This window comes from Corvus brachyrhynchos, unplaced genomic scaffold (genome assembly GCF_000691975.1).
Source record: "Corvus brachyrhynchos isolate BGI_N302 unplaced genomic scaffold, ASM69197v1 scaffold262, whole genome shotgun sequence".
Lineage (NCBI taxonomy): Eukaryota > Metazoa > Chordata > Aves > Passeriformes > Corvidae > Corvus > Corvus brachyrhynchos.
In genome coordinates, this window is record NW_008236626.1 from 3,525,698 (window position 1) to 3,553,460 (window position 27,763).

The 27,763-nt window shown below is 50.0% G+C and overlaps 1 protein-coding gene across 1 annotated transcript in view; it reads right to left on the reverse strand.

Annotated features, from left to right (window-relative positions):
- The window catches only part of NRG2 (neuregulin 2), an 83,609-nt gene extending 56,205 nt beyond the window's left edge, over nucleotides 1–27,404 (reverse strand). The window contains 1 exon segment of the mRNA XM_017726558.1: nucleotides 27,234–27,404. Coding sequence (XP_017582047.1) covers nucleotides 27,234–27,321 — 88 coding nt within the window. The 5' untranslated portion in view covers nucleotides 27,322–27,404.
- Between the last annotated feature and the right edge of the window lie 359 nt (nucleotides 27,405–27,763).

Consider the following 27,763-nt stretch of genomic DNA (forward strand, 5'->3'; position numbering starts at 1 on the left):
ATTGTCCCGCCGGCGTCCCTGCAAACCCCACACCCCCACCAGCCCCAGCCAGAATGTTTCACTGCAGATGGAGCAGAGGCAGGTCACAGGGAGCACAGGTCCCTGTGCCCCAGATGCTCCATGCCTGAGGCAAAGACCTTGTTCAGCACAACATCAGCAGAGCACCGAGAGGGGCTGCAAGTAAAACCTGCATGTGTAAGGGGTGAGAAGGGGAGGGACAGCCATACTTCAGGCTGCAAGAAGAAAAGTGGGAGAATATAGGTATTTTAAATGGTTTTATGCCAGCAGTGTCAGGCTGGCCAGCAGCCTTTCCCATCTGGAGCCTGGCTCTACATGTGGGTGCTTCGGAGAGGTGATTTTTACCATGCACCTGGAACATCAGACAGAGAGGGAGACACTTCTTATCAATCTCTGCCAGGCTTTATATTAAACCTGACAAGAAAGGATTAGCAGGCTTGCAATTTTTCTTTCAACTGACAGCTCTGCACGCTTCTAGCTCCTTTTTTCTTTCTCAGTGTTAACCTTAAAAAAAGGAAACAGCAACTTGCTGGTTTTGCCTTAAGAGTATTGGTACCAATGGTTCTCCCTTGTTTGAGATGTGTTACAGATAGAGAATTTCCTCTTTCTAATATGAACAAACCACCTTCTAATTGCCTTGTGCATTCTGATCTTGCGATATGGCAGTGCACTCAAAGGAGGAGGGACTGGATGTGTTTCATCAGAGCAATCACTGTTTTACAGACCTTTATACGTCTCCTCTGGTTCTTCATGCCAAGCTAACCTATCGTAGGTTGGTACTATTTAAAGATTGTTCTCACCAAAAGGGATCTTACATGAAATAATGAAAAGCACAGCGAGCATCAGGAATATGCTCCTGTGATAGGAAGCTCTCAGGATTCTCAAATTCCTCATGGGAATGAGAAGCTAAATTGTCTTTAATCAAAAGGATCCCAACATGCATAGAAATGGAACAGCTCAGGGTGACAGGAGTTAGCCAAGCAAAGCTCACAGTGACTGAAAGGGCTCTGGGTGGGTAACGTGGCAGGGCTGGTCCCAGGCACATCAGACCTTCCAGCTGCTGCCCAGAGGAGCTGTGGCTGCCCCATCCCTGGAGTGTTCCAGGCCAGGTTGGACGGGGCTTGGAGCAACCTGGGCTAGTGGAAGGTGTCCCTGACCATGGCAGGGGGTTGGAATGAGATGAGTTTTAAGGTTTTTTAAGGTCAATCCAACCCAAACCATTCCATGATTCTAATGGGACAGGGACAGCACGAAAGCACTGGGTCACCTGCAGGCAGTTGCTGCAGGCTGTGCACTGACATCTCTCCCTGCTTCCCAGGTCACTGTGCTTTGGCAGAAACAGTGACTTCTGACCAGAAATGATCTCAGCTTTCACCAAATTTTAGGACTTCTGTGAAAATCCAAGGTGTCATGGGTTTTGTGACGCCCATATCCCTGATCCTTGCCTGGAAATGGGTTGCCCAGAAGAGCTGGAAGGCAACGAAGGGAGAAGAGAGCTGCTCTCTTCTCAGAACACTGCACAGAGAGCCAGGAAGGTAAACAGGACCTTGCTTTTATAGGGGTCATTTTGGGGAATAGAGAAATAGACTCTCAAATATTTATTCTGTCTGAATGTGTGTGTCAGTTGGCTCCTGTCGTACCCCGAGGTCACCCTGTCCCACACCAACATCATCCATACACCTTAAATACAGGGAAGGTCCTGACCTTGGCATGGCTGCACCTGCTTCATTGCCTTTCCAGCCTGGTGGTCGGCAGAATTATGAAGCAGGCAGCATGTCCTGGGAGAAAGGGGTGTCAGCCCTGCCCCTCTCCACCAACATGCTGGTGAGAGCCGGGCAAACCCCAGAAACCTGGAGCCTGTGGGAGCAGAGGGCCAAGAACAAGCAAGAAAATTTCCACGATCTCCCCACCAACATGAATCACATCTCACCTAAAACTCTGCACATGCCACCAGTGATGATTCCAGGACATTGTTAGGCAGGCAGATCCAAAAAACCCAAAGAGCTGACACTCACACACTGCATCCCACCCCTCCAGCAGAGAGCCCTGCCCAGAAAAAGGGAGGAGAACATCTTTCCACCCCAGTCTACATGTTTTTGGTGTCTCACAAAAAAAAAGTGGGGAAAGAGACAGTGTATTCAGCTCCAGGCCACACTGCACGGACTCCATGGACTGCAATTCCCCAGCTGAATCAGACAGAGCAGCGAAAGGGGAATCCAATCCAGAGGTATTCTGGAGTGTGTCTGGGAAAAGGGCTGTGCCCAAAGAGGCAGAGCTGTGCTCCCTGACACCCAGCACATCTGTGCCCTTTCTGCTGCACTGCAGCAGGGCTTGTGCTCGGACAGCAGCGTGGGAAGAGCAGGCAGAGCCCCAAGCCTGGGAAACAGCATCCAGAGCCTTGCTCTGGGCAAAGGGGAAGCCTGGCCTTGATCTCTGGGCAGGGCTGCTCTGGGCTGGAAAGCCTCACCTCATAATTCCTGCATCTTTCAGAAAAACACAGAAATCTTCATTTAGAGCCATTAGCTGCTGCTGACTCTGCTTAATTCCAGCCAAAGACTTTCCTCTGGTTTTTACTCGTATTGTTTAAACTGCAGCTCTTATTCATAGTCTGAACTTCTCTAACTTTGGCTTCCAGCCAAGAGATCTCTGCCTTTCTCTGGTAAATATGAATCCCATCTAGCAACCAGAAACCCCTTCCCTTTTTAGGTACTTGTAAACTATGACTGAATCACCTTTCAACCTTCTCCAGCAGTAAACTAAAGCAGCTTGAGAGACCGGAGCAGCACACGAAGTGCTAATACTGGAGTATGTCAAAGTTTTACATTTTGGTCAGTTTTCAGCTTTTGACCCATTTCCCATCTCTGCCCTGTCCAAATCACAGTGTTGCAGCTCAGAAAAGCATGAGTTTAGTTGAAAAAGATCAGAGGGTTTTAAGTGCCCCCTTTCTTAGGCCTCTGAGCATTTGGGGTCATTTTAATCTCCTCCTTGTTTGATACTTTTTCCAGCACACTGGGAAAACAAAGTCACTTGCTTCGGACATATCAAAATTGCACACTGTCCTGGGCTAACAGCTTTAGATGTATACCAAGCAGGGTCCAGGTCTAATTCCTTATGTTTCCATCAATTCCCAGCTTCCCAGCCTCCTCCACACAGGTTTCTGCTGCTCAGATGGGACCAGTCCAGCTCCTGTCAGAGCCAAAATACGGGCCCAGGGCCACCCAAGCCACCCATCACCCTGGAGCAGGCTGAGCTGAAGCTGCAGTTTCAGCTCCTCACTGTCTGGTTCCCATGGAACAGCCCTGCCAGCTGTGGTCTCCTCCACAGCTGGACTGGCAACACCCCCAGCTCAGCCCCCAAGGTCACCAAAACAGGGAGAAGAGTTTTGGCTCTGCTTGTCAGACTGAAGCTACGGCTTAGGATCTGTATCTCTGGTCACCTTGCAATTCTGTCAACCCCTCCTCCATCCAAGTTACTGTCTCCTCTCCATGGGGTGAAGTACCACCAGCCTCACAGTGCCTGAGGTGTTGGGCAGAAGAGCCAGATTCCAGGCAATTTTTCTGAGAGACACCCATGTCAAGGGTATGTCATGCTGCAAAAACGATATTTAATCCTAGTAGAGCTGAGACCAACAATAAATACAAATTTTCTACAGATTTTTGCTCACTCCAAGGTCAGATGAAACCTAAGCAACCGTTAGATCCCATCCTACACTAGTTGTGTGAGCTGTAAAAATTAACCCTGAAAAACGCTGGAGCCAGGATCGATGAATGCACAGGATTTCCTGACTTGTTTTAAGAGCCATGTTTGACAAAAAGACCTCTGCAGGAGAGGTTTGTCCTCTGACAGCAGTCCTGGCATCTGCTGCCTACTCATGAAGAGGAGAGGGTTACAAAAGTCTGAAACACTGAGCTCTAAACTACACCATACGAGCTGTTTGAACATCCTCCATAAAAGGCCTTACGTGTACACACCGCTTTAATTAATTCACTTCTGATTACACTTGATATAACACTGAAGTACCTTGATGATAACAACACCTCTTTTCCTTCTGGTACCTGCAGTATGCCTGCAAGCACCTCAGAGCCTCAACTCAAAACATCATCAATCATCCACGGGCAGAGAGCCCAAACAGAGTCCAACAATGGAGCGGTGACAAAACCACATCCCACCCACAGAGCATCCTACATAAACAACCCCTCAGCAGCAAAAAGCAGGAGCAGCCATCCTGGGAAAGGTGCTCCATGAGCTCTGGAACAGCCAGCAATACCAGCCACAGATGCTGCTTCCCAAGCCGTGGGGACCACGGACACATCTGGGATCTCTGGACAACTGAGGTCATGAGGAGATAGGACTTCTCTTCCTGGCCTCCTCCAAGGGCTGCAGTGTGAGCCACGGGAGGCTCCCCCACGCTGCCTGGCACACAGAGGCTGGCAAAGTGTTTAGGTAGGTGGATCTGGAGGCCTGGGAGGACAGGAGCCTTCTGTGTCTCTCTGAGCAGCTGAGGAAGAAGGCAACTTAGGGATGGGGGAGGTGCAAGGAGAGTGAAGACCTACAAACTCACAGGTGATCCTTGATGTGCCTGCATCAGAGCCATGGCTTTCCACACATGGCACCCACCCGACTGTCCTCAGGTCAGGACACCCCTCCTCTGCCAGAACGGGGAGGGAAGGAAGGTGCACAGGTGATCTCTTGGAAAGGGGCTGTGTTCCTCAGCCTGCCCAAGCCATTGTTCTCAGGACAGCCCTTCCACGTCGATGCCAGGGCTTCCACTGGGCTGTTGTGCTGGGGTGGAGAAGATGCAGATCCAGCAGTGTCTCTGTGAGTCTGAGCTCCCAGCTCTCAACAGAGGAACCCAGACACCCAAAGGATGCTCCAGGCACAGTCCTTGAGGCTTCCAGGCCTCACTGAAGGACAAGATCTGGAGGCATGATACCCACCCGAGCCAGGTCTCAAAGGCTGCTGTTCCCTAAGCCCCTTCTGGAGAGTCCCCACCACTTTGCTGTTCAAAATCCCACTGCCTGCACAGACCACCCTTTTTACATTGGGTGCCTCAGTGGGAGTATTTAAACATTCTCTAAGATGGAAAATTCCAGAATTCATCTTTCCATAGGAAATGTTTTGCAGCCTCAACCTGCTCCAAATCCAATCACAAACATTTGCCAAGATGGCAACCCCTAACCGAAAGGAATTTTTCCCGTTTCTGTCATCTCTACTGCAAAGAGAGGACGTGTTCCTGGCACATCACCATGCAGGTTGGGACACCAGACACGTCTTGGGGGTCAGCGTGCTCCCCCCTGTGATACATCTCACTTCTTGGCTGATGCAGTCCCACAGCCTCTGGTGTGTTTGCTGGCTCCACTGTTTTAATCAGAGGTGATGCTCCTTTGCCTTGGGTTTAGTTTGGCCTTTATTTGACAAGGAGACAAACCTGAAGCTCAGCAGCAGCAGCAGCTCCTGACCCCTTGGACTCTTTGTTTCAATGCTGGCTGCAAATGCCAACCTGTCAGAGGAGGGACCTACTCTGAGGAAAGCTCCCTTCTGCCAGACGGAATGGAAACACGGGATCTGCTTGGAAAAAGCCTCACAACACACTCAGTGTTTGTCTTCCTTTTTTTAGGTTTTTATGGGGAGGGCAAAAGGCAGTCCCTGCTGTGCACCCAGGCAGGCTGTGGCGTCTGCAGCCGGGACTCTGAGGGGAGTCAGCTCCTTGGTGGCCGTGTCAGAAGGACTCCTCAGGGTCTGTGACCCTCCAACACCCCTGGAGGTAACAAGGCTGGGTTTGAGGGAAGCTGTAGAACAACCCTGGCTTTATTGCATGGATGGACACAACGTCCACAGACCACACACAGCCCAGGGCCTGCGGGACAGAACCTTGGTGTCACACTGACACATCGCCCCACACCAGCCTCTACCCCCAGTGCCTAACTACAGGCTCCAAACCCAGAATATTAAACATAATATAGTATCTGTAATATGCTTTATGCTTCAGGCAGCTTGTGTTTCAGGGCCAGACATTCTCATGGCAGTCTTTGCAGCCACTGTCTCAGATCTTGGTGTGTCAGTGATGCCTTTTCCTGGTCTTAAAATCAAGAGCCAAACACAGTTAGAAGGGGAAAAGGGATTTTACCTTGGGATTTAGGTTAAAGATCTTTAAGTGCACATGTCCAGGTCAAATGCACCAAAATGCACACTGCAATGCACACCCCCAAAAGATCTGGTATAACATTATAGGTTTTACTAATTAGCATATCTATCAAAAATTCCCCAATGAGAGGCTCGATTGAGCCCCCCCCTCCCCAAGGAACCTTCCCCTGGATGGTTCTATCTTGGTTTACAGAATGTGTTCTGGAGAGGACCTTGGGGTCTGGGGCACACTGATCCCTGGCTACGAAGCTTCTAAAATGTTGAGTCTCTCAGCTTGACAAACCAGTCCAAGAATGTAGCCAAAAGTACTAAAAACACAGAAGTTGTAAAAAAGGTACAACAGGGGTATAAAAGAAAAAGCAAAAAATTATCATCAGGCAGGGGTACATGACAGATAAACAACAATGACAAATTTAAATTTCCAAGGGGCAGCATTTTGCTGTAACCACTATTCAACCTTTTAATTAACAAATTGGCATGTTTCTCCATGAGCAGTGATCCTAGAGTCATGGAACCATAGAATGGTTTGGGTTGGAAAGGACCTTAAAGCTCATCTCATTTCACCCCCTAGCAAGGGCAGGGACACCTTCCACTAGCCCAAGTTGCTCCAAGCCCTGTCCAACCTGACCTTGGACACTGCCAGGGATGGGGCAGCCACAGCTTCTCTGGGCACCCTGTGCCAGGGCCTCCCCACCCTCAGAGGGCAGGGACTCCACTGTAGGAGCCAGCACTAGACCATGTGGCTCACTTGGGACATTTGCACCTCACGTCCACTGTCCGAGAGTCCACCTGTGCAGTAACTGCAGGGAACAGCAAGGGTTAATAACCCAAAGCTCTCCAAGGACCTGGGAGATGTCCTTGCTGCCGTGCCTCTCCCATGGAGTTATGGCAGCAGGAGTCAGAGGCTCATCTCTGTGTTCCTGGGAGAGGTGCCACCTTGGGAGCTGGAGACAGAGCTGTGGCAGTGCAGGAGCCACTGCTCCAGGTCCCAGAGGGTCTGCTGAGGACACCCACCCAGCTGACTCACTCAGAACAGACCCTGGTGGAAAGGACACAGATGAGTGGAAGTGTGAAGATGCTGAAGAGTCTGAGATCTGTGGATTTGGGGTTGGAATGAAGTGTGGAAACCACTTTTCTGGAGCCAGAACAAATGTATTACTCCTCCCTACATGTCCCATACTTTCCCTAACATACAAATTTCTTTTCCTTTAACTAAGTTCCTGTGGCCTTCCCTCTCAGGGAGGAGAACTGACTACACCACCAATCTACAGCACTATTTAAAAAAAAATTAGAAAAAAATATATATTTAAATTGTGAGTTACAACAATTTCTATTTTCATGGCCATTCCCATCACCAAAGGAAATTGACTGGAAAGTTATAAGCAGGTTTGTTGATCTAGGTTTTCTCTCTATAGGATCCCTCTGGCAGCTCAAACCATGGGATCTTAGAGGTCTTTTCCAGCCTTCATGGTTCTATGATTCTATGAAATGGTGCCACAATGCCAGAAATTTCACCCTCCTCTTACAAATCCTGGCTCCACTTATATTTAAGAGCAACTGATAAATTCCTCCTCCTCTTTCTTTCCCACACTTAAAAATCCAGTTATTCTTCTTTCCAGTGAAAGTTTTGAAATTGGTGTATGATCTGGTCCAGAGCCCGAGGCTGAAATCTCAGCTCCATTGAAATCAACGAGCATCTGGCCACTGGGCAAGGATGTCTTCCCAATACCCCAATTGTTAAGACAACTGGGCTGTGCTTTTGTCCCAATGCTGGAGGCGCCCACGCACGTGGCTACACAAACACTCACCTGAAGAGCACAACAGCTCCAAGAAATTCACATGCAAGTATCAAATATTAAAATCCAGGGGCTGAAGTGCTTGGATTTGCCAAACCTAGTACTCTATGAACGCTAGCTGGTTTGCAAACAATGTAATTGGAGTAGAATTGCTATTGTGTTTGTTTGTTTTGAATATTTTTGGCCAGGAAGTTGTCCTGGAGGTATAGTTGAGCATAAGTGGCCTGGTGGAAAAATGTCATTCATTCTGTTCCTATTAAGACCAAAAACAATAGCCACACAAAGACAGCAGCGACAATTTCTGCTCTTCATGCCTCTAACAATGTGTTTTCAACCCTAAAGGCAACATCTTGTTTGTACCCAATTGATTCTGGGATCATATTTTATATAATCAAATATATCTTTGAACAAAGATATGTTTTATGAACTGCTCAATTTCCAGATGACCTTGGAAACAGCAATTCATAAAATATAGCTTTATCTCTATCTTCACAGTCAGCTAGAAAAATTGCCCACCCATACTCTGTGGACTGCCAGTCCAGATCCAGCCAACAAAGAAATTACCCCAAGCATCCAAAACTTTAAAATACATTAATCCTTTGTTCCAGTCACTGAGCACTAAGCACAAATTACTTGCCCTAGAACCCTGGTAAAGACCCGGCTGGCATCCATCATCTTTCAATCACCAAAGGAAAGTGATTGAAAAATTCACCCCAGGAGACAAAACAATCTAGCTTAGCAGAAAAAAACCTCATTTTGTTAAATGTTTATGATGAAATCTGTACATGAAACCACATATAGAGACCCCTTACATCATGGCAAAGCTAAAGGCTAAAAGCTTTCAGATTACAGGGAAGAATTTGCAGATGCAGATGACCATTAGTGGAATATTATTGGTTCTAGAAAAGGATGAAAAAAACCCTACCGGATGTTTTACAGCTTTATCAATCACAGGACTGTTGGTTTAAAACACAGGGGAGAAGAGCTCAGTCAAAGGGGAGCTGAAATTCCTCTCACAGGGACTGCCTGCACCACCTGGGCTCTCCCAAGGAGGGGAGGACAGCACACAGACCATCACAGACTGGTGGGAGCATTGCAGGGAGAAATCCTTCCCTGGGAGGCCCTGGCACAGGGTGCCCAGAGAAGCTGTGGCTGCTCCATCCCTGGCCGTGTCCAAGGCCAAGCTGCACAGGGCTTGGAGCAGCCTGGGCTAGTGGAAGGTGTCCCCACCCATGGCAGGGGGGGTTTGAACGAGATGGTCTTTAAGGTCCCTCCCAACCCAAACTCTTCTGGGATTCTGTGCTGATTCTGTGACTCAGGTGAACCTGCAAAAACAGGATCCACTGCAGTATGTGGGTACAGCACAGCCCCAAACACACTCACCAAGTCCTTCAGGTAAATCAGCACATGGGCCACCGCAAGCAGGTGGACGTGACCAAATCTGAGCGAGGTGCCGGGTTTGCCACACAAACCTGTCCCTCCCTGCCCAGCCCCGTGCCCATCACAGCCCGGTGTACGAGCGAAGCACCAGGGCTGCACTCAGCCAGCACAGCACTTCGGGAGATCTCTTTCTTCCTCTCTCAATGTATTGTGTTTAAATAGAATGAGGACCCCAGAGGGGGCTAGCTAATGAGGTCAGGAGGAGCAGTCACTACAGAACACCTGGCTGCAGAGGGACTGGTTGCCCGAGCCCACACCAGCACTGTCCCAGCAGAGAATCTGCCTCCTTCCCTGCCCCAGCAGACCTAGCTGTGAGAGGCAGCTTTAACAAGTGTTTTCAAACATGCTTAACTTCAGCAAGTAGGGAAGAATAAGAGGAACTTGGGATCAGTTACAAGATGTTAATCCAGGGCAGGCAGAGGTCAAGTGAAGGTCAGATGTGACAGCCCAGCGGGCAAAATTTTTTTGGTATTTCAACTTGCCAGGAAGTCCTGGGCCAGAGAACATCCTGATGTTTCACACACAACCAGGTGAAACACCACACAAAGCAGGGATTCACAGAAGAAAGCACTTTAATATCTGGATAAATAAATTCAGTGAGAAGCCTCTAATACTGAGGTGGACATGTTTAATTTTTAACCTATAAAATAATATTCCCTAGCATTCCGTGACAAAAGCCAACCACTTGCAGTCTTAATTACAATATTTTTTTTCCCATGTCTCTGCCTACTTTGAAAGTTCACCATTGTCTCTGGTGAGAGACAAATCCACCAGAGGGTATTTCCAAAACAGAAAGCCCTGTTTTTATCAGGATCTCCCCACAAGAGACCCCAGGGCTTGCATTAGAGACTTGTTTGTTCTCTGTAATGTTATATTAGAAAGATTAAAAGTTTTGCTGTTGGTTGAAGAAAGGCCTTAAAGCGCTGGTACCAGAAGTGACCGCAGGTCTGGTTTTCATCCAAACACAGGAAAGAAACTAAACATCATCCCTGAGACAGCTTTTCCACGGCAGCCAGATTCACAGGAGCCCAAATCCCACCAAGTGTGGATGGAATTACCACCCTGCACTGTAACACTGTCCCAGTGCCCACCCCGGGGCTGTGCCGCTGCTGGAGCGATGGGCGCGGCGTCGGATCCGTCCCCACCGGCTGAGACCCTGCACGGGGGAGACCACAGCGTGCAGAGATCCCCAGCCCGGCCCAGGGAGCGCCCGGGCCCTGCGGAGAAGGGCCACCCTCGTCCGTGGGCTGCAGGGAAGCAGCGAGCCGTAAATTCCGGCTGGGACTCTGGGCACTGCCCAGTGGAGACACTAACACAGCGTGTCTCCTGCCTTGTCCAGAGTGCGGCTTCCCAGCATTGTTCTGAGTAGCTCCGGACCCCCACTGGAGCACAGCGATGGGTGGCTTCCACTGAAATGTCCCCCCAACCAAGCTGATTTACAGCTGCCAGGAGTCTCCAGGATGTCAGCTCTTCCTGATTAATTTTTTTATCCTTATTTTCCCTCGTTTTATATTTGAATATTGCTTATTGCGATATTCTTCAGAACTATTCTCTGGAAAGCCATCCTGGCTAATTTTTGGCTTGTAAATTGCTCATGAGCAGTTTGTGGCTTGTGTTTAAAAAAAAAATGGAATCAAGAAACTCTGGCTCATTTTAGTTGGATGAAGAGATTTTGTGGCCTGCATCAATTCTAGTCCCTGACAGCAATGACGGAGCTCTTATTATCACAAACATACAGTTGCAATTTTAAAATTTGCTTCCTGTGACTCTTCGTTAAAATTTAATCAACAGTTTCTGTTTCCACAAACATTTCTCTGGCAGAAAGATCACTTTATAGAATATTCATAGGCAACAAATGAGAAAGAAGGCAAAGCAAATTTGACTTTGTGATGAGAGCCAACCCTTGCTGGCTGTCCAGCCACTTCACAGAAGGATTTAGGGAAGAGCAGCACAGGAAGGTGTCATTTTCTAGGAGCTATTGCAGAACACAAGTGATTGAAAAACAAAGAACAACGATGCAGCAGCAAAACGTGGGCAAAGAGGAGACAATAGGCAACATGGTGGTGGCCCAAGCAGGGAAACTATTCCGAGTTCAAACTGGACACGGGTTTATTTGACCTGCTTCATGTCTAGCTTTAGGTTACAAAACGGGAAATTTCGCCAAACTGGGCAGCAGCTCCTGCACAACACAAACAACTTAAGGTGAAAACCAGAGTTCTGAACAAAAGATGGTTGTTGAGCAAAAAGCTATTAATAGTGCTGGGTTTTATCCCAGAAATGTTGCGTAAAGTGGGACAATTCACATCCCTTCTCTGTGCTTCCATTTCCTCTCTCAAAGATCCCACTCAATATATTTGGGGCAGGGACTGGCTCTTGTTATGACTCTGTGCTGTGAATAGCACAAGGGGAACAATGCTGCAGCCAGGACCTCTGGATGCCACCACAAATGCCAATTTTAAGCAGCAGTGACAACAAGCGGAAGGAGTTTGGGATCTAAGGAAGACCTGGGAAAAGATAGGGCACAATGCAGGTTTCATCCTGTGTTGTAAGCGTGGATGGTGCTCATCTCCAGGCAGGAGTGACAAGGAAAAGTAAGAAGGCCGTGGAGCTGGACAGGTAAGAAGGGTCTCCACTCAGACCCTGTGCTAAAGCAAAATTCCTCCAGAGCTGCTCCTTCACTTCTGCACTCCCACTGCCCCTCCTTCCCCAACTCCCTGAGCCACCCTTGAGCAGCTCCATGCAGAGGAATGCAACCACCTGGAACCCAAAAAGGGATGTACAGGGGCCTGAGGAACACTATGAAAACCTGATGGAAAGAGTCGAATCTCCTCTTCTGGGGAACATTTTCATAGGAAATGCTCTGTCCACGCATGTTTCTGATGAATCTGTAGAAGGTACAGTGGTGCTGAGGATCTGCCCTGGAAAAGCCTGGATAGACCTTTGGGTCTACAGAACTAACGTGGAAAGGTCCAAAGACGGGGTTCAGGGGGACAACAAATCACAGGATTACAAGAATAAGCTTGGAAGAACCGCTCAGAAATGGAGCAGACCACATCTCTGCCCCAAGGGGAGATCTGCGACATCCATCCAACTCACCAGGATCCAGGCACACAACCAAGCTGTGCTACACATCCACACTGCATCCGGCAGGGCACCCCAGGACCTGGATGGCTTCTAGGATATAGCTGATCCCAACCTCACAATCTCACCAGTGGGCAGCAGTTGATTCCCCCTGTCACCGCAGGGCTCTGCTTAGCAGGGGCTGGGGAACCCAGTCACACTGGCAGCTACTGAGACCTGTGAGTGTCTCCTGGTCCCCAAGGGCAAAAATTATGTTCTATCATTCCAAAGATGTAATCCATCCCTCCTTTTGTCCTGTCCTTTACACTGCCCCTTCTTTCTGTTCTCCGTGCCCATGCCAGCTGCCACCAACCACAGGAAACCAAAATCACTCCTCTTTGTCCTTCCTGTCTCAATCTTGGCTGTGAGGCTGAAGATTTTTTTTTTTTCCTTTACAAAATCAATGATCTTGAAAACCTCGAATATCACTCTTAAGCCCCAGTCTCATCCTCCTGTCATTTCTGGAGATGCTGGCTACCTCCCACATCTCAGTGAAGATCTCCCAGCAGCCTTGTCTCCATGAAATCCAGAGGGCCTGAATCACCCTCTCAGGCACACACCTGAATATTGGTGCTGCTCTTCTGATTTTCTGCCAATTTGGGGTGGACCATCAGGAGCTCCACTGTCCCACACAGCTCAGGGACACTTCAGTGCTGCTTTGAGGCCGTGGGGTCACACTTTCCCCCTGGCTGCAGGATGTAGAAACTGAGCTTCCACTCACACCCCATGAAAGGCGACTGCTCGTCACCCTCCTGCCCTGCCTGTCCCTGCAGTGGCAGCCCCTCCATGCTATGGCCAAGCCTGAAACACCATGAGAAGAAAGCCTTTCTTCTCACCTAGATGATGCTGTTTGTAGTTGCAGGACCCCTGTACCTGTACAGAAGAGGAATTCATCCCAGATTTTGTAGTTACAGGATCCCTGCACACGTAGAGGAAGGATCCATCCCAGATCTGCTTTTCAGCAAGGACCCACACCAGCAATTACCCGGCTCTCACCCTAAGCCAGGGTATCATGAAGATGGAACATCACAGTCAAGCACAGCCTACTTTATGCTTTTCACCCCATTTTTCAACTTGTGCCCCTCCCTTTATAATTTGGTGGTAAATAAATGCCTGGACAAAGTATCAGCTAATTAACTGGGAGCGTCTTTGTGAGCACGAACAAAAGCTGAATGGACACCTCAGACAGGATCACACGGCAGCCCTGCCCCACAAAGGATATTCTGAGAAGAACATTCCCAGGTGACTGACAATGAACAGATCCCACTTCATAAGAGCCCTCAGGGAGTCCCTGGAATTGCTGCAGGGTCCCGAGGAGACCTTTCAGAGGTTAACTCTGTGCAGTCACCATGGAGGGCAGCGACTGGCACAGCTTCAGCTCCCAAGGCTGTGCTCTCCTTCACTCCCCTGACAATTCGACACACTGCTGTTTATCCTAATCCATTGTTCATGGTCCTCCCCACCCAGTCCTCAGCCCATGTGATGCTCTCCTGTCCTCACCAACTGGAATTAATTTGGGGTGCTAGGGCTCTATCAAGGCATTTCACTGAAATCTAAATGTTGGCAAAGAATTACCTGCTGTCATAAGATATTTTGGGATTTTATCAGACACTCAGAGTAAACATGCAAGTCATCACATTTTTCTGGGGCAGCTGGCTTGCAATTCCCAGCTCCCTCAGTGATCCTCTGAATAACCAGACAACTTTGAGAGGGAGATCCTGGTCAGCAAGGATTGTTTATCAACATAAACTTTATTTCCCCAGAATTCCCCTCTACTGGCGTGTTATGTAAAGCTGATGCTGCTAAAACATTCAGCTGAACTTAGGTCAAGAGAAGATGGCTTTTGAAAGCCTTCCAATGGTTCATTTGCAATAAATGGCTGAGGAATAAATAATTTCAGCCCTGATGAGTCTTCAAGCAGCCAACTCTGTTAGCAGGGCAACTCCAGCAGGGAGGAACAGGGAAAGGCTTCAGTGACACATGGGGACTCGTGACAGACACAAAAAGCAGCCAGGGAAGACCACCAGGCTGAGGGAGGCTGGGATGCTGGGTCTGACCACGCTCTTGATAGACAAGAATCCCACTTGATGCAGCAAGTATCACTTACTGCTTCTGGATACTTCCCAGCAGGGAAGTCTTCTGCATTCTCTCATGGACAGGGCTGGTTTCCTGCCCTGATGCCCAGAGGCACATAACCCCCGCGTGCATTTTTCCCGAGTTTACCCAGCTGACAGCATGCCTACGCCTCATGTAAAGGTCTGCCTTTCTGCCAGCCCTGCTGTGCTCTTGCTTCAGGGACTGCAGTGACAACAGCTTCCAGGGGATGCTGATGGACCGAGTGAAACCGGCCAGGAGCAGCCAGGGATGTCTGGGCTCCCACCTTTGGCCTCAGAGGGACATGGGGAATGCTACATTCACATGGCTTTTGTACTGTCGCGGTGTCCCTTCTCCTTTCAGAGACCTCAGGTTTCAATCCTGTGAGTGCAAGGCATTTCAGGGTCCCTTCCTGCTCTCCCAAAGGCAAAGGACTTTAATTCATGCCCAGGAGCTGGGATGGGGACCACCCCACGTGTGAGACCCTAGCTCAGCAGGCACAGGCCCCCCACGACCCCCTTCAGCTCCCCACAGCACCATTTCCCAGCACCTCAGGTTTGGCATGGTGGGACCGAGACAGTGCTGGAGGGGTGGATTTGAGGAGAGCTTCAGGAAGCTTCATGCTCTGGCATGGGAGGGACACCAATGACAGCTGGGTGACCAGTCTGATGGCTCAGTGAGGACCAGAGCAAAACACCCTCCCGCAGGCACCTCCCGCAGCCCCAGCACTCGGCCGGCTCCAAAGGGCTGCTGGCTCAGGGCAGCTCCCCGAGCTGGGTCCCAGGCTGCTCTGACAGGTTGGGACTCGAGCAGCTAATCCAAGCCCAGCTCTGGGGAAGGGGGACTGTCAGCTCTGCGCAGCCTCTGCTCAGCGTGGCTTCTCCAGAGGGTACCAGGAGCGCTAAGGCCGGCTCTGCTCCGAAGCGCTGCCCCTTTTCTGGGTACACAGAGAACCAGCCTCCACCCCCAGACCCTCGCCTCCTACGCAGTGCCAACCCAAGGCCAGCTCAGAGAGCTGCCACAAGAGCCCTTGGCTGCCCAGGTCGAGTGCAGCTGTCCCACCAAGCCCAGACAGTTAAAAATACCAGAGTTTTTCTGCAGAATAAGAGGCTTTAAGGCAGGACTCTGGTGCAGAACAGTTCTTTCCCTTTAAATTCACACCCTAGGCCAAGCATGTTTTGCAAGAGGCTCCCTGTGCAGACAAGCCCTGAGGCTCCAGTGCAGAAAAACGCTGCTGCTGGGGGAAGCACCCAAACCCTTCTGAGGCAGGGCCCCCCCCCCATTGCAGCGAGGCGGCTGCTGCGCCTGCATGTGGCAGAGGAGATGGGACAGCCCAGAGAAACGGGCTCTCCATCACCAGAGAAGACACTCAGTGTCTCTTCTGACCTGCAAAAAAGACCAGGAAGAGAAGAAGGGGAAAGGAGGAGAGCAGGGCACAGACAGACACCACACACGCAGCTCTGCTCACTTGGAAATCACGAACTGGCCCTCTTCTCCTTCTCAAAAATGGTGATATTGAACTCAACAGAAGGAGATTTCCACCTAGAGATGTGGTTGGGTCTTGCTATTATCTTTGATACTGTGAATGTTTAGGGCCCAGATAGGACGCTCTGTCTGGCTCTGCCCGGCTCTGCCCTGCGATGACAAAGGGTAAGAGAAATCGGAGAGTCCCAGAACATAAAGCAAGTACAACACCTGGGGCTTTACGGGAAATACCAAATTATCACAGTTCTGGCAATAAAACCGAAACTGCTGGCAGTGCTTTAGATTACAACTGCTTCTTTCTTCCCTTCTGAGCCCCCAAAATGAACAAGACACCTACCTAACCCCACAAGAAAACCCGAGCTGTGACTCACAGAATCTCCCTCAAACACCGACTCAAAACATTACCAACACAAAATGTTACAACACATGAAACGAGCACTGCCCCTGCCAACACAAGGCTGCTTCTTAAAATTGCGTGGCCTGCCCACATTTTCTAAATATAGGATGGACAAGGAAACCTCTCCAGAAGTCCTAATAATCCAAACAACCAACCAAATACACTCTACGTGGACAGAGGGGGCTTTGAAATCTGTTTTCAATATATTTAAAACCTTTGCATCCTTGCTTGCGTTTCTGCCCAGCAGCAGCAGGTAGGGTGGAGAAGCTTGACCACAACAAGGAGTAATTCCCTGAATTGCAGCTTAGGAAAGTCCCAAGCAGCAAGAGCAGCATTGCAACTTCTTGTCTGCAGATTCAGGAGGGCAGTCTTACACCTGGGAGAGAGCCAGGAGAAGAGCTAGAAGTATTGCTGAAAAAAATTAAAGCTTGGGAGGTCTGTGGAAGCCAAGGTCACTTGGCATGTGCAGGGTCTGCAGCACCTCCACCATCACCAGCAGGGCAGATCAGCACCACTGGACCCTCCTCAACAAATGAGCTGAGAGAGGAGCACTGGAGAGGCGGAAACTTGCACTGCCACCGGCACCGAAGGGCTCTGTGCTGGGGCTACACAGCCCCAGCTGTGCTGTGCCTTCACTGCTGCTCTGCCAGTGCTGGTACCCAACAGCAAAACCACCTCAGGACACGTTCCTGGAGCAGTGCCCCCTCCCCTGTCCTCACGACAGAGAGCCAGGACTGTCTGCACAGAACAACCTTTTTCACTTGACAGCTTTGCTTTGGTCATCCACAAACCTTTTCACCCTCGTGCCTGAAAGGGCACAACCACGAATCAGGAAAGCTGAGTCAGACCCCGAGCCTCGGTGGTCGAGAACTGGCTGCTGCAGTGGTGCTTGAGTGTCACCACAGCACGGGGTGTGTGGGCACTGCCCTTCACCTCCAGCCTCCCTCAAGAAACCCCAGTGCTCATTTAACCATCATCTGCAACCATTCCTCCAGATTTTTACTGCTTTCACCCCCAGCTGCCACCGTGCTTGCCAGGATATTTGATAGGACAAGGGACAATAGATTTAAACTGAAAGAAAGTAGGTTGAGATTGGATGTTAGGAAGAAAATCATCCCTGTGAGGGCAGTGAGGCCCTGGCACAGGGTGCCCAGAGAAGCTGTGGCTGCTCCATCCCTGGAAGTGTGCAAGCTCAGGTTAGACAGGGCTTTGAGCAACCTGGGATAGTGGAAAGTGTCCCTGCCCATGGCAAGGGGTGGAACGAGATGAGTTTTAAGGTCCCTTCCAACCCAAACCAGTCTGTGATTCTAAGATTCTGTGATTCCAGGTTTCTATGATTCAAGGTGACCCTTCTGAAATCCATCCACATTTCTTCATGGATCTTAAACCTTGATACCCAGGACTCTCCCTTGATCCTCATGTGTCTGCTCCCAACAGCAGAGGGGTTTCCTTATTCCTAAATGGTCTCACTGACCCTGCTGGACAGAAAGGGGGGGTGTCAGGACTCATCAGGATGGGCAGTGGGAAGAACACCCAGCAATAGACAATTCATGCTGTCCCATCTTTCTGAAATGATCTTTTTAGGATAAAAGGTTCAAATTCTGGACAAAGAGTATTCGTACCTGAAAGGACTGGGAGATGTAACCCAGGATGGAGCTGGAAATGTTCTTTCAAGCAGAGAAGCAGCGTGGTCATTATACACACATTGCTTTTGGTACCAAGTCATCATTTCATGAAAGATCCAGGGTAATTTTAGGTTTGGGCTGACTCGTTTTTGCTTGATCATATAACTGGCATCTCTGCAATGTCAGGATCTCTCCTGAGATGCAAGTTTTAGCTGTGTTTGTTACCCCACAGCTATGCAGAGAGTTTATTTTAGCATTCATTAAACGTGCCTCTCACGCAGCCTCTCAGCACAAATACAGAAACCTAATCTCATTTATTGACAAACGTGAAGCAAAATACACTTCTATGCCAAGGAGAAGTTCATTGCATTCTTTGTCCTTGCCCTTCAGGCAAAAGCCTGAATGAGCAGATGAAACACGCACAATCTCCGTGAGGGAAATGAACTGGGCTGGGGCAGCTGGCCTTGGAAAGACATCCTGCCCTGCTCCAGCACCCCCACCCCTGGATCCTGGGAGCAAAAGACCTGTTGGCAAGGCCTCTCTGGACCTGAATCTCTTCAACACTCAGCCATTTTCAGGCATCAGATTCATGGCACAAGACCCGCAGCTCGTTGTGCTCGTGGCAGAGCCAGAGCCCAGCCCTGGGATCGGGTGTGATGTGGAGCTCAGGCTGCTGTGTCCATCCGTGGTGGCACCACGGAGCAGGGCAGGCTGAGGGAGCCCTGCCTTGCACTGCCAGCTGTCTACCCAAAAGGGAACAACGTACCCCCAGCTGTAGGCACTGGGGTGTCTCCCAAGCCTCTTTCCCCACCAGTTTTCATTCCTCTTGCCTCCAAGCTCTGCAATGGAAGTCGGGCAGGTGGGGTTTTTTTGCTTTGCAGTGCAGCTGAGGTTTCTCTCCTGCAGAGAGCAGCAGGTTTGCATGGGCACAGCTGAAGCTGGTCACCCTGTGTGCACAAGGACTGTACTAGCAGCTGAAAGATCCTTTCTCCCTCCCTCCACCTGGCCCAAACTCCACATTCCTCTCTGCCAGCCCTGCCCCACTCCCCTGAGCTGGGAAATGGGCACAGGAGACAGGCACCTGAACAGCCATGCAGTGCAGGCAGGGGGGGCATGGCCAGGTTCAGGGCAGCACCTTTACCTCAGTTCCCTGGCCCGTTGTCTCCCAGGAGCATCCATACCCAGTTCCCTGCTGGCACCTGAGCTCCTTGGCTGATCTGCCTCCTCACATCAGCGATGTGGGCAACACCAGGGGCTCCGAGGAGACTCCACAAACCCACACCTGCACTACTGCTGGAGTAAGACCAGACTGCCCCCAGAACAAGGAGATTTCTCTCCAGGAGCACTTGGGTCAAGCCAAGGGGTGGGAAAGAGCTGGGACACAAAGAGTTCTGCTGGTGTGCTTTGAAGCAGAGATGGAGATGCTGAGCATGGGAGTTTTGTCAGTGGTCTGACTGGAGGAAGAGATGTACAAGAGACATAGAAAGAGCATCAGGGTCAGTACAGGCTCTGCCAGAGTTGTGTGCTAGCCAAAATTGCTTCTCCACACCCCCAGAGGGCTGGAGTACGTCAGGAACCAGGGAATTCTTGCAAAGCACTATGGACTTCAAAGTGGAATAAAAAACTCGTGAGCACAAACATATGTTCACATGCACACACAGTTTTGGAGGGGAATAAAGTCCCAGCCTTCAAATCAAAAACTGTTGAAAGCCAGAGGTTTGGATGCTCAGCTGGTACATATCACACATCCACCAACAAAGCCAGAGGAGATAGGTCAGAGAAACATCTGCTGAGAACCTGCTGGATGGATTTCAACCTGATTTTACCCTCAAATTAGGCAAATGTGCAAAATCTGACACCAAAAAGAAGTTTCTCTGAAGGGCTTCCAAAAAATCAGTCAATGATGTAGGAAATCTGGTTCAAATTTTGGGGTGTCTTTTTTTTGAAAATAAACCAACTAAACACTAAAGCACCTGACTTAAGTGTAGTCTTAAGGTAAATTAAAGTTTCACTGCTTCCTTAAAGAACATTTTGTCTGTCCATCTCATACATTTGCGACTTTCTTCTTCTGAGCTTCCAGCCACCAAATATCAGACTTGGAGAATAAATGTGGATCCCTTCCCCTCCTCATCCTCACCATGGAGGAAAATTCAGAGAGAAAAACTGGGCTCTGACTTCTATCTGCAGTCAAAAATTTAAGGGGATAGTAGGGATGAAACACATTGTAGAAGAGCTCCAGGACCACCAGCCTCCTCAGAAGTTTAATCACACCATTGCTGCACGGAGACAGCCTTGTGTGGTTTATTGATCTCCCCTGCAAAGCTCCTCTCCCTGCTATTGAGAAGCTCTTGCCTTCCAGACACGCCTGAACTAAAATCCATTATAAGAACTGATGACTGAGTCTGCCAAGCCTAATTACCAGAGTTATTAATTACCTAAAATGTTTAATTTTTACCATTATCTCTTGTATTTGATTTGTTACAATTTGAAACATCTCAAAAATGCAACAACACAGCGCTGCCCTTGTTGGAGAGGAGACCATCCCAGGTCACATTGGTTCAAACACTGTTTGTTGCCTGGGCACAGCACCAGAGCCAGGACCAGGACTCAGCCTGGAGGCCACATACGTCTCTCTGCTCTGCACACTCCCATGGGATGTGGAGGGAACCGTCAGCTTTGCCCCAGTCAGTCCTTTGTGGGTCCGGTGAGAGCTTCCCCCTTGGGCAGAGTCCCCTTCCCCAGCCATGTGATTTCGTTGTCCTGCCCCAGACAGGAGGTCAGCACAGCAGGTGATGCATGTCCAAGCTCCAGCCCTGCTGGAGAGGCCTTTGCCCTCCCAAAGTGCCTTCCCTGCCAGCACGTCCCTGACCAGCTCCAGGACAGCCCACGCTGACAGCAGCCAGGGCAAGGAGCTTGACACAGCACCGAGGGAGTCTGGGTGAGCCGGGAGTGCTGGGAGGCTCCTACCCAGCTTTCCTCATGCCTCCAGGCTCACCCTCAGTGACACAGGTGCAGCTTTCCCAGAGGAAAGCTCCAGGTTATCTCACGGCCTCTGCTCTGAACACTGTTCCTAGCACAGACATCCAGCTTTTACTGGGATTTCACAGTCTTGTGGCTCCTCAGCCAAAGGAAGCAGCCTGGATTTTGGATCCCAGGCATGAGCTGCATCTCTCAAGCTCCTCTTGAACTTAATTTCTTCAAGTGCTCTTCAAGAGACACTGTGTTTTTAATGGACATTTGCTCCCAGAAGAAAACAGGCACTCCCAAGCAGGAGATATGTGTTACCCAAAGCTCCATTCTTTGCCTATTCCAAGGGCATGGCCCCACTGTAGCAGAGCTCTCAGGCACTGGGAAAGGCACAGGGTCATACAACCCCCACGCTGAACATCCCCTCGTGCACCTGAAAGCACTCATTGGAACCTGAAGGAAAATGAGAAGGGGTCAGAGGAACAGGAGGCTCATCTCCCCCCATTTCACTGCCTCAGGAGTTACGCCATGGAACAACCTGCCCTAGCCCCATCCCACCTTCTCCAACCAGCCTTCGGCTGCAATTCCATTAGACCTCAGCACTAAGCCGAGCCTAGGGCTCAGGGCAGCACTCGGAGCAGGACTCTGGCAGTCCAGAGGCAGGAGGAAGGATGTCAGAGCCAGGCTGCTCATGGCAGCACAGCTTTCCTTCAGCCAGGTTGCAGCTGGAGCCCATCACATTAATGAGGCAGGAGAATGAGCCGAGCACATGACCTCCAAGGTCAGCAGCCAGGCTGTGCTCAGCCCCTCTCCAGATGTTCCTCCTCTTTCCAGAGACTGCCTTTCCCAGGTTACTTACACCTCCAAAAAGGGATTGAAAATGGAATGCCCAGGGCTCTGACTCACCAGCTTTTGGATCCATGGTGGGATTACTTACTAATGTACTGTTCTGCTGCATCCTGCCCCTCTGCCAGGCATTCCTAGCCCTGTACTCTGCCTGAGTGGAGAGATGGGTTATTCCTCAACCCTGCTGGGTCCCTCTCCCATAACTCCTCTCTTTGTATTGACACCTGAGGCTATGAGCCAAGGGCAGCAGAGAAACAGAGCTGCATGCTCTGTTCAATCCCTCCTTCAGCAGAGCTCCAGGGAAGGCCAGAAAGGAGCTGGGATTTACCTCTTCCTTTCCCCAGCATGAATCACTGGAGCTTGTGAGTCAGACCCCCTCCATTCCCAAAGCTGAGCAAGTCACTGCACGTTCCCCGATGCGTGGTAGCTGTCCACATGTGGCTCCGAGCCACAGGGAACACCAGCCCGTGGATTCAGCCAGTGGAAACATGCATGTGGACAGATCCTGGAGCACAGCTGACATCTGGGACCTTGTGTGCCTGGGTGTTCATAGAAAACAGAACTGCTACTGTAGGATATCCGCTGTGGGTTATTCTACTTGTAAACAAACCTTTTGGCTAGTATTTCTACGAGCTCCTCAGAGCTGGAGTCCTTCTATGAACAGAAGACTAAATCAGGAGCATGTTCACCCTGCAGCGTGGACACAGCTCACACAGAGGTGCTTTTGTCGGCAGGGAAGGAGCTGGTGTGGTTGTGCTGCTGTTGAGGATCTCTGAGACCACGAGCTTCCACCACACAACTTGCACTCAGCATCTGCAAGATATTTCTACGAGCTCCTCAGAACTGGAGTCCTTCTATGAACAGAAGATTAAATCAGGAGCATGTTCACCCTGCAGCGTGGACACAGCTCACACAGAGGTGCTTTTGTCGGCAGGGAAGGAGCTGGTGTGGTTGTGCTGCTGTTGAGGATCTCTGAGACCACGAGCTTCCACCACACAACTTGCACTCAGCATCTGCAAGGGGCTTCCACATCCCTCCCCAAGCTCTGTGGTAGCATGGCAGCGCTCTAAAGCACCCCAGGCTCAGAGACCCTGACAATGTGCACTTGCTTCTGCTACAATCCCACTGCTGGCTCGTGCTCAGGGGCACCTTCCCCTTCAGGCTTTGGGAGTTTCAATTGCAATACCCTTCTGCACAACCTTTCTACCAATTCCTGACTTATCTGGGAACTGAGGTCAAGCCAGTTCCTACTGAAACAGGAGATACTCTCTGCAGAGACTCTTCACCTGCTCTCTGAGTAGTTTTCCAGCATTAGCAATTGCCATGGGCAGTTGAAGAGAAAGCACAATGCCTGTGCTGCCAGCTTATTAGCACTGACAAACAAAAACCTGAAGCACACGCAATGTTTTCCTCAACACCAAATAAAAATAAGAGAGAATGCCTGGAATTGCTGGGGAATTTAACCAACCAAATGCTTTACATTTCTCTGGTCTTTTCTCCCCAAGTGACCTCACGAAAGTACAGATGAAATACAGACCCTTTTCAACTTGCTCCTTGCCTATCCCACTAGCAAGGGCTCCCTCCAGCCCTTTTTTCTTCTCATCCCAATCCCCTGCCACAGCTCTGGCTCTGCTCAGCTCTGCTCTGAACTTTGGCATTGGTCTTGGTCCGTTTGTCCCACTTCCCCAAAGTTTACCCCAAATCTTTCAGAATGTGCCAGGGCAGCTTCTTTTACACTCACGGTCTTGCCTTGGTGCCATGACTTTGATTGCCCCATGCCACACACAGTACATGATAAAGTACATCTCTGGCAGTGAGGAAGTTCTCTCCCAGACCTGAACTTTGTGGGAGCATTACACATTAATTTGTGGGTCTGCTCCTACCCCCCTCAGCTCACGTAGTCCCTGCAGGGTGTGCCGTCCACGTGTGCTGGGTGGGACACAGGCCGACTATTTTTCAATGCATGTCACAAACGTCTAAAAGAGGGATCCTGATGGTTTGTTTTCATAGGTGGACACCATCTCCCTCTGGAGGCCTTCACAGGCTCTTCCACTGGCTAAAGCTGTAGCCAAGGCACTCACTTTAGGATAGCTGCATCACTAGAGGCATGAAAATGTGCATTTAAGTTAAAGATAGCCCATGCCCTCAGAACAAAGCTAGCACTTCACATGAGATCAGCAATCCTCTCTTACACACTCACAGAAGCCAAAACAATTGTGTTAAAAGCCGCAGTGGAAGGCAAATGCTCTCCTCCCCTGAGTTTTAGAGACCTCAGGGGAAATCTAGCACACCCCGTGGCACATGGATGCTCTTTCCTGAAACTACTGTTTCAGCCCTCTCTTCCTTCCAGAAGTTATTCTGCTGCTCTGGTTCACTGGCAGTGAAGAGCTTTACCTGGGGCAATTCCCCCAGAGCAGCTGGCAGGGCTGGGACATCACCTCTGGAAGTCCAGGCGGGTGTTGGTTGTGCCAGAGCTGTCCTGGGGCTCTGCAGAGCACACCCCAGAGGGATGTCTGAGGGAAATTTTCCATGCAGACACCTAAGAGCACAAGAGTAGATCAGGACTGTCAGAATGTCACAGGGATCAAAGTTTGGCCCTCAGCAGCCAGAGGCTGCTCAGGGATGCAGTGTGAAGGATGAAGGCTTTGCACACTGCCATCGCTCCCTTACTTTCCCCTGCACAGACAATCAAACGAGTGTTCCTGCCCGGATCTCTGTAGAGCCTGCATGAGACTTTTGTAGATTCCTCTTTGGCCTCCTGGCTTCGGGGGGGTCAGAACGCCCCGTTTGCAGGGGAATTCTACAGCCTGGGAAAACAGAGAACACAAACAGCCCTGACAGTGCTCGGCCAGTGGCCTGGTGTGTGCCAGGGCCGGGTTTTTGCCCGGAGAACAGTCTGAGGTCCAGCCTCAAGCTGAAGAAATAAGTCCACAGGATAACCTGCTGCCCAGAGGGCCTGTGTGCCTGGGCTGGGGCGCTGCTCAGAAGTGGCTGGAGGAGGAACTCCCTACTTCTAAAGGTCCTTTTAGAGAACCATCGCTGTGGTGTTCCTTAGACCACATGGCAAAGGTGACCCACGATGTGAAAAGGTGTTCTCAGGTTCCATTGGACCAAACCAGCCCAACCCAAAGCAGGGTTTGATTCATAGACACCACAGACAACCAAGTGTCTTCTTCTAATGGACCCACAGAGCAAACAGTGGGCAGCCTCTGTAACAGTGCAGGGCAAACGAGTGACCTGGATCTAAACAGCCTGGGTAACAAGGAATGCCATAAAAGGATGCTGTGCAAGCCAAATACAGAACCTTTCAGTTCTTTGGTTGAGGTACAGAGAGGATGATAGAATCATAGATTCATAGAATCGTTCAGGTTGGAAAAGACCTCCAGGATCAACGAGTCCAGCCTCTGACCAATCACCACCTTGTGACTCAGCCCAGAGCACTGAGTGCCACATCCAGTCATTTCTTGAACACCTCCAGGGATGGTGTCTCCACCACCTGATCAATGCAACCATCCCCAATGATCAATGCAAGTATCCCCAGTTCTGCTCTGGATCCATCAGCAGGGAGAAAGGGGCTTTGCACTCTGGCCAAGGTGCCAGCTGTGGGATTGATATGTGATAAAGCAGCCTGACAATACATCTCAGCAGAGGACTTGGTTGTCAGTGGGAGTAATGGCAGGTAAAGGGTCTTTCCTTTTTCTCTCCAGGGCAGTGAACTACTGCAGAGCTTTGACGTGGCACTGCAAAACTGAGCCTCAGCTCACACCCAGCCCTTCCCAAAGCAGGTGGCTGCTCCCTGGGCAGTCCCAGTGTGCCTCATGTCCCCCCCGTGCCCTAACCAGTGCCTCCCAGTGCACCAGCCCCTCCACTCTGCTCCCAGCAGAGAAGATGCCCACGATGCAGGCACTGCCCTGTCTCCTCTGTGCATTTTGGAGGCAGGGGCAGGGTGATGCCAGTGATGGCTTGAGACAGCCCCCAACCCCTGCACCCTCCTGAGCCCCTTGGGCAGAGCCTGTCATCTTCAAGCAGCTATTGCTGCTGCCTGGTGATTCCAAGCTCCCTGTCTTGAAGCTTTCCCAAAAGCCTCCTCCCAGATCCCACAGCAACATCAGCTCTGTTCTGATGTCACCAGCCTGCCACGGCATCAGCACCCACTGCCACCCCAGCAGCTCGGGGCAGAGCCAGTGGAGGAGCCTCTGCAGGGTCTCTGTGCTCAGAGAAAAGGGATGAAAAAGGGAAAGGGGCAAATCTTGCCAGCAGCGATGCCGGTGTGAAGCCAGAACAAACCTGCTCAGGTCAAGAGCGGTCACTCCTGTCACGATAATGGGACCAAGAGCAGAGCTGCAGCCAGGCAAGTGAGGAGCTGAACTGACCGGCTCAGGACAGGACCCGGTCCAGCTTGTAGCCTCTTTTAACCCTGATAACACACAAAGCCTGACACAGTTGCTTCTCTCTCCGAGTGCATTGCCAGATAAACCACAGATAAGAAACAGCCCAGGATAATCCCTCCCTGATACCATGAGAGAGAAAGGAATTACACTGGGCTGCATTACCACCAAATCTTCTGTATCTTTCCAAGACAGTTCTTGCACTACCCATGTACTCAGGAATCGAACTGTATCCATTAAAACATTTAATCCTGGCAATATCATAAATACTGCCTTACTTGGTCAGCAAGAACAGCCAGATCTCTGAAGAACAGCCTGATTTCAGGAATATCAGCATATCAGCAAAGAGCCCACGTGTCTTTCACTACAGGTCATGCAGTTACCTCAAAAACCGAGGCTGTAACTAAAATCTGATCTCTCAGAGTTGGTCTGTCTCAAGGAACAGTACCTGTGATCCTCCAAAATTATGGCTTTTGATATTTACCTCAGGAAGAAGCAAGAAAACAACCAACTAAACAGCAAATCACAACACAGCAGAACCCCCAGAGAATCAGCACGAGCCCCCTCAATTCCCATATCACCATGACAAGAGCTGAGTACTGCTGTTCGTGAAAGAGCATATTGCCCTGAAGTCCTGGGGTTTTGGGTATTTAAACAAAACCAAAAAAAAGAAAAGAAAAGAAAAAAAAAGAAAAGAAAAGAAGAAAAGAAAAAAGGAGAGAAGATGAAGAAGAAAGCAGACCTGTAACAAAAGCAGACCTACAACAGCATGAAATATGAATGAGATGCAGAGATTTGCACACTCGCCTGGCAAACAGTCCCTGGCATTTGCACCCTCATGCAACCCACAAGTACTTTCCTGCTGGCTTGTCTCTTCTTCCTTTAAGTAAAATTTGTTAAAAATGGGAAATACCTTTTCCTGGGTCAGGTTCTCTTTCCCCTTTTTTCCCTTCTTTGTTCTTTTTGATCTTTCCTTTCCCTTTTTTCTTGTTCTCGGACATTCTGCACAAGTGTTTACAGTCTCAGGAAAAGACAGTCCACACCAGATCTATATGCCCCACGACTGCTACTCCAAATGTTACTTGCCAGCTGCAACTTCCGACTGTTCTTATATTGTTTCTGACACAGACAACACCCACCACTGGGTGGAGAAGCAAAACTTTAACCGTTTGCTCACTGCTCCCAGTTGGCTGAAGAGATGCCCTGGGTTGCGGTGGGAGGGTGAGGGAAGCAGTGCTATGGGACAGGAGAAGCTCCCCCGGGAGTGTCTTGGACACATGAAGTCCAGAGGTGGTTTTCCACTTGCTGATTCTGTCTCTGACTGAAATCAGTTCTGAACAGCTTCTGGAGCATCACAGAAATAAGGAGTTTTGGGGAGTTGCTGAGGTTCAGACACTGATACGAGAGAGGCAATGGAGTCTAAAGAGAAGGGCAGAGGTTTGC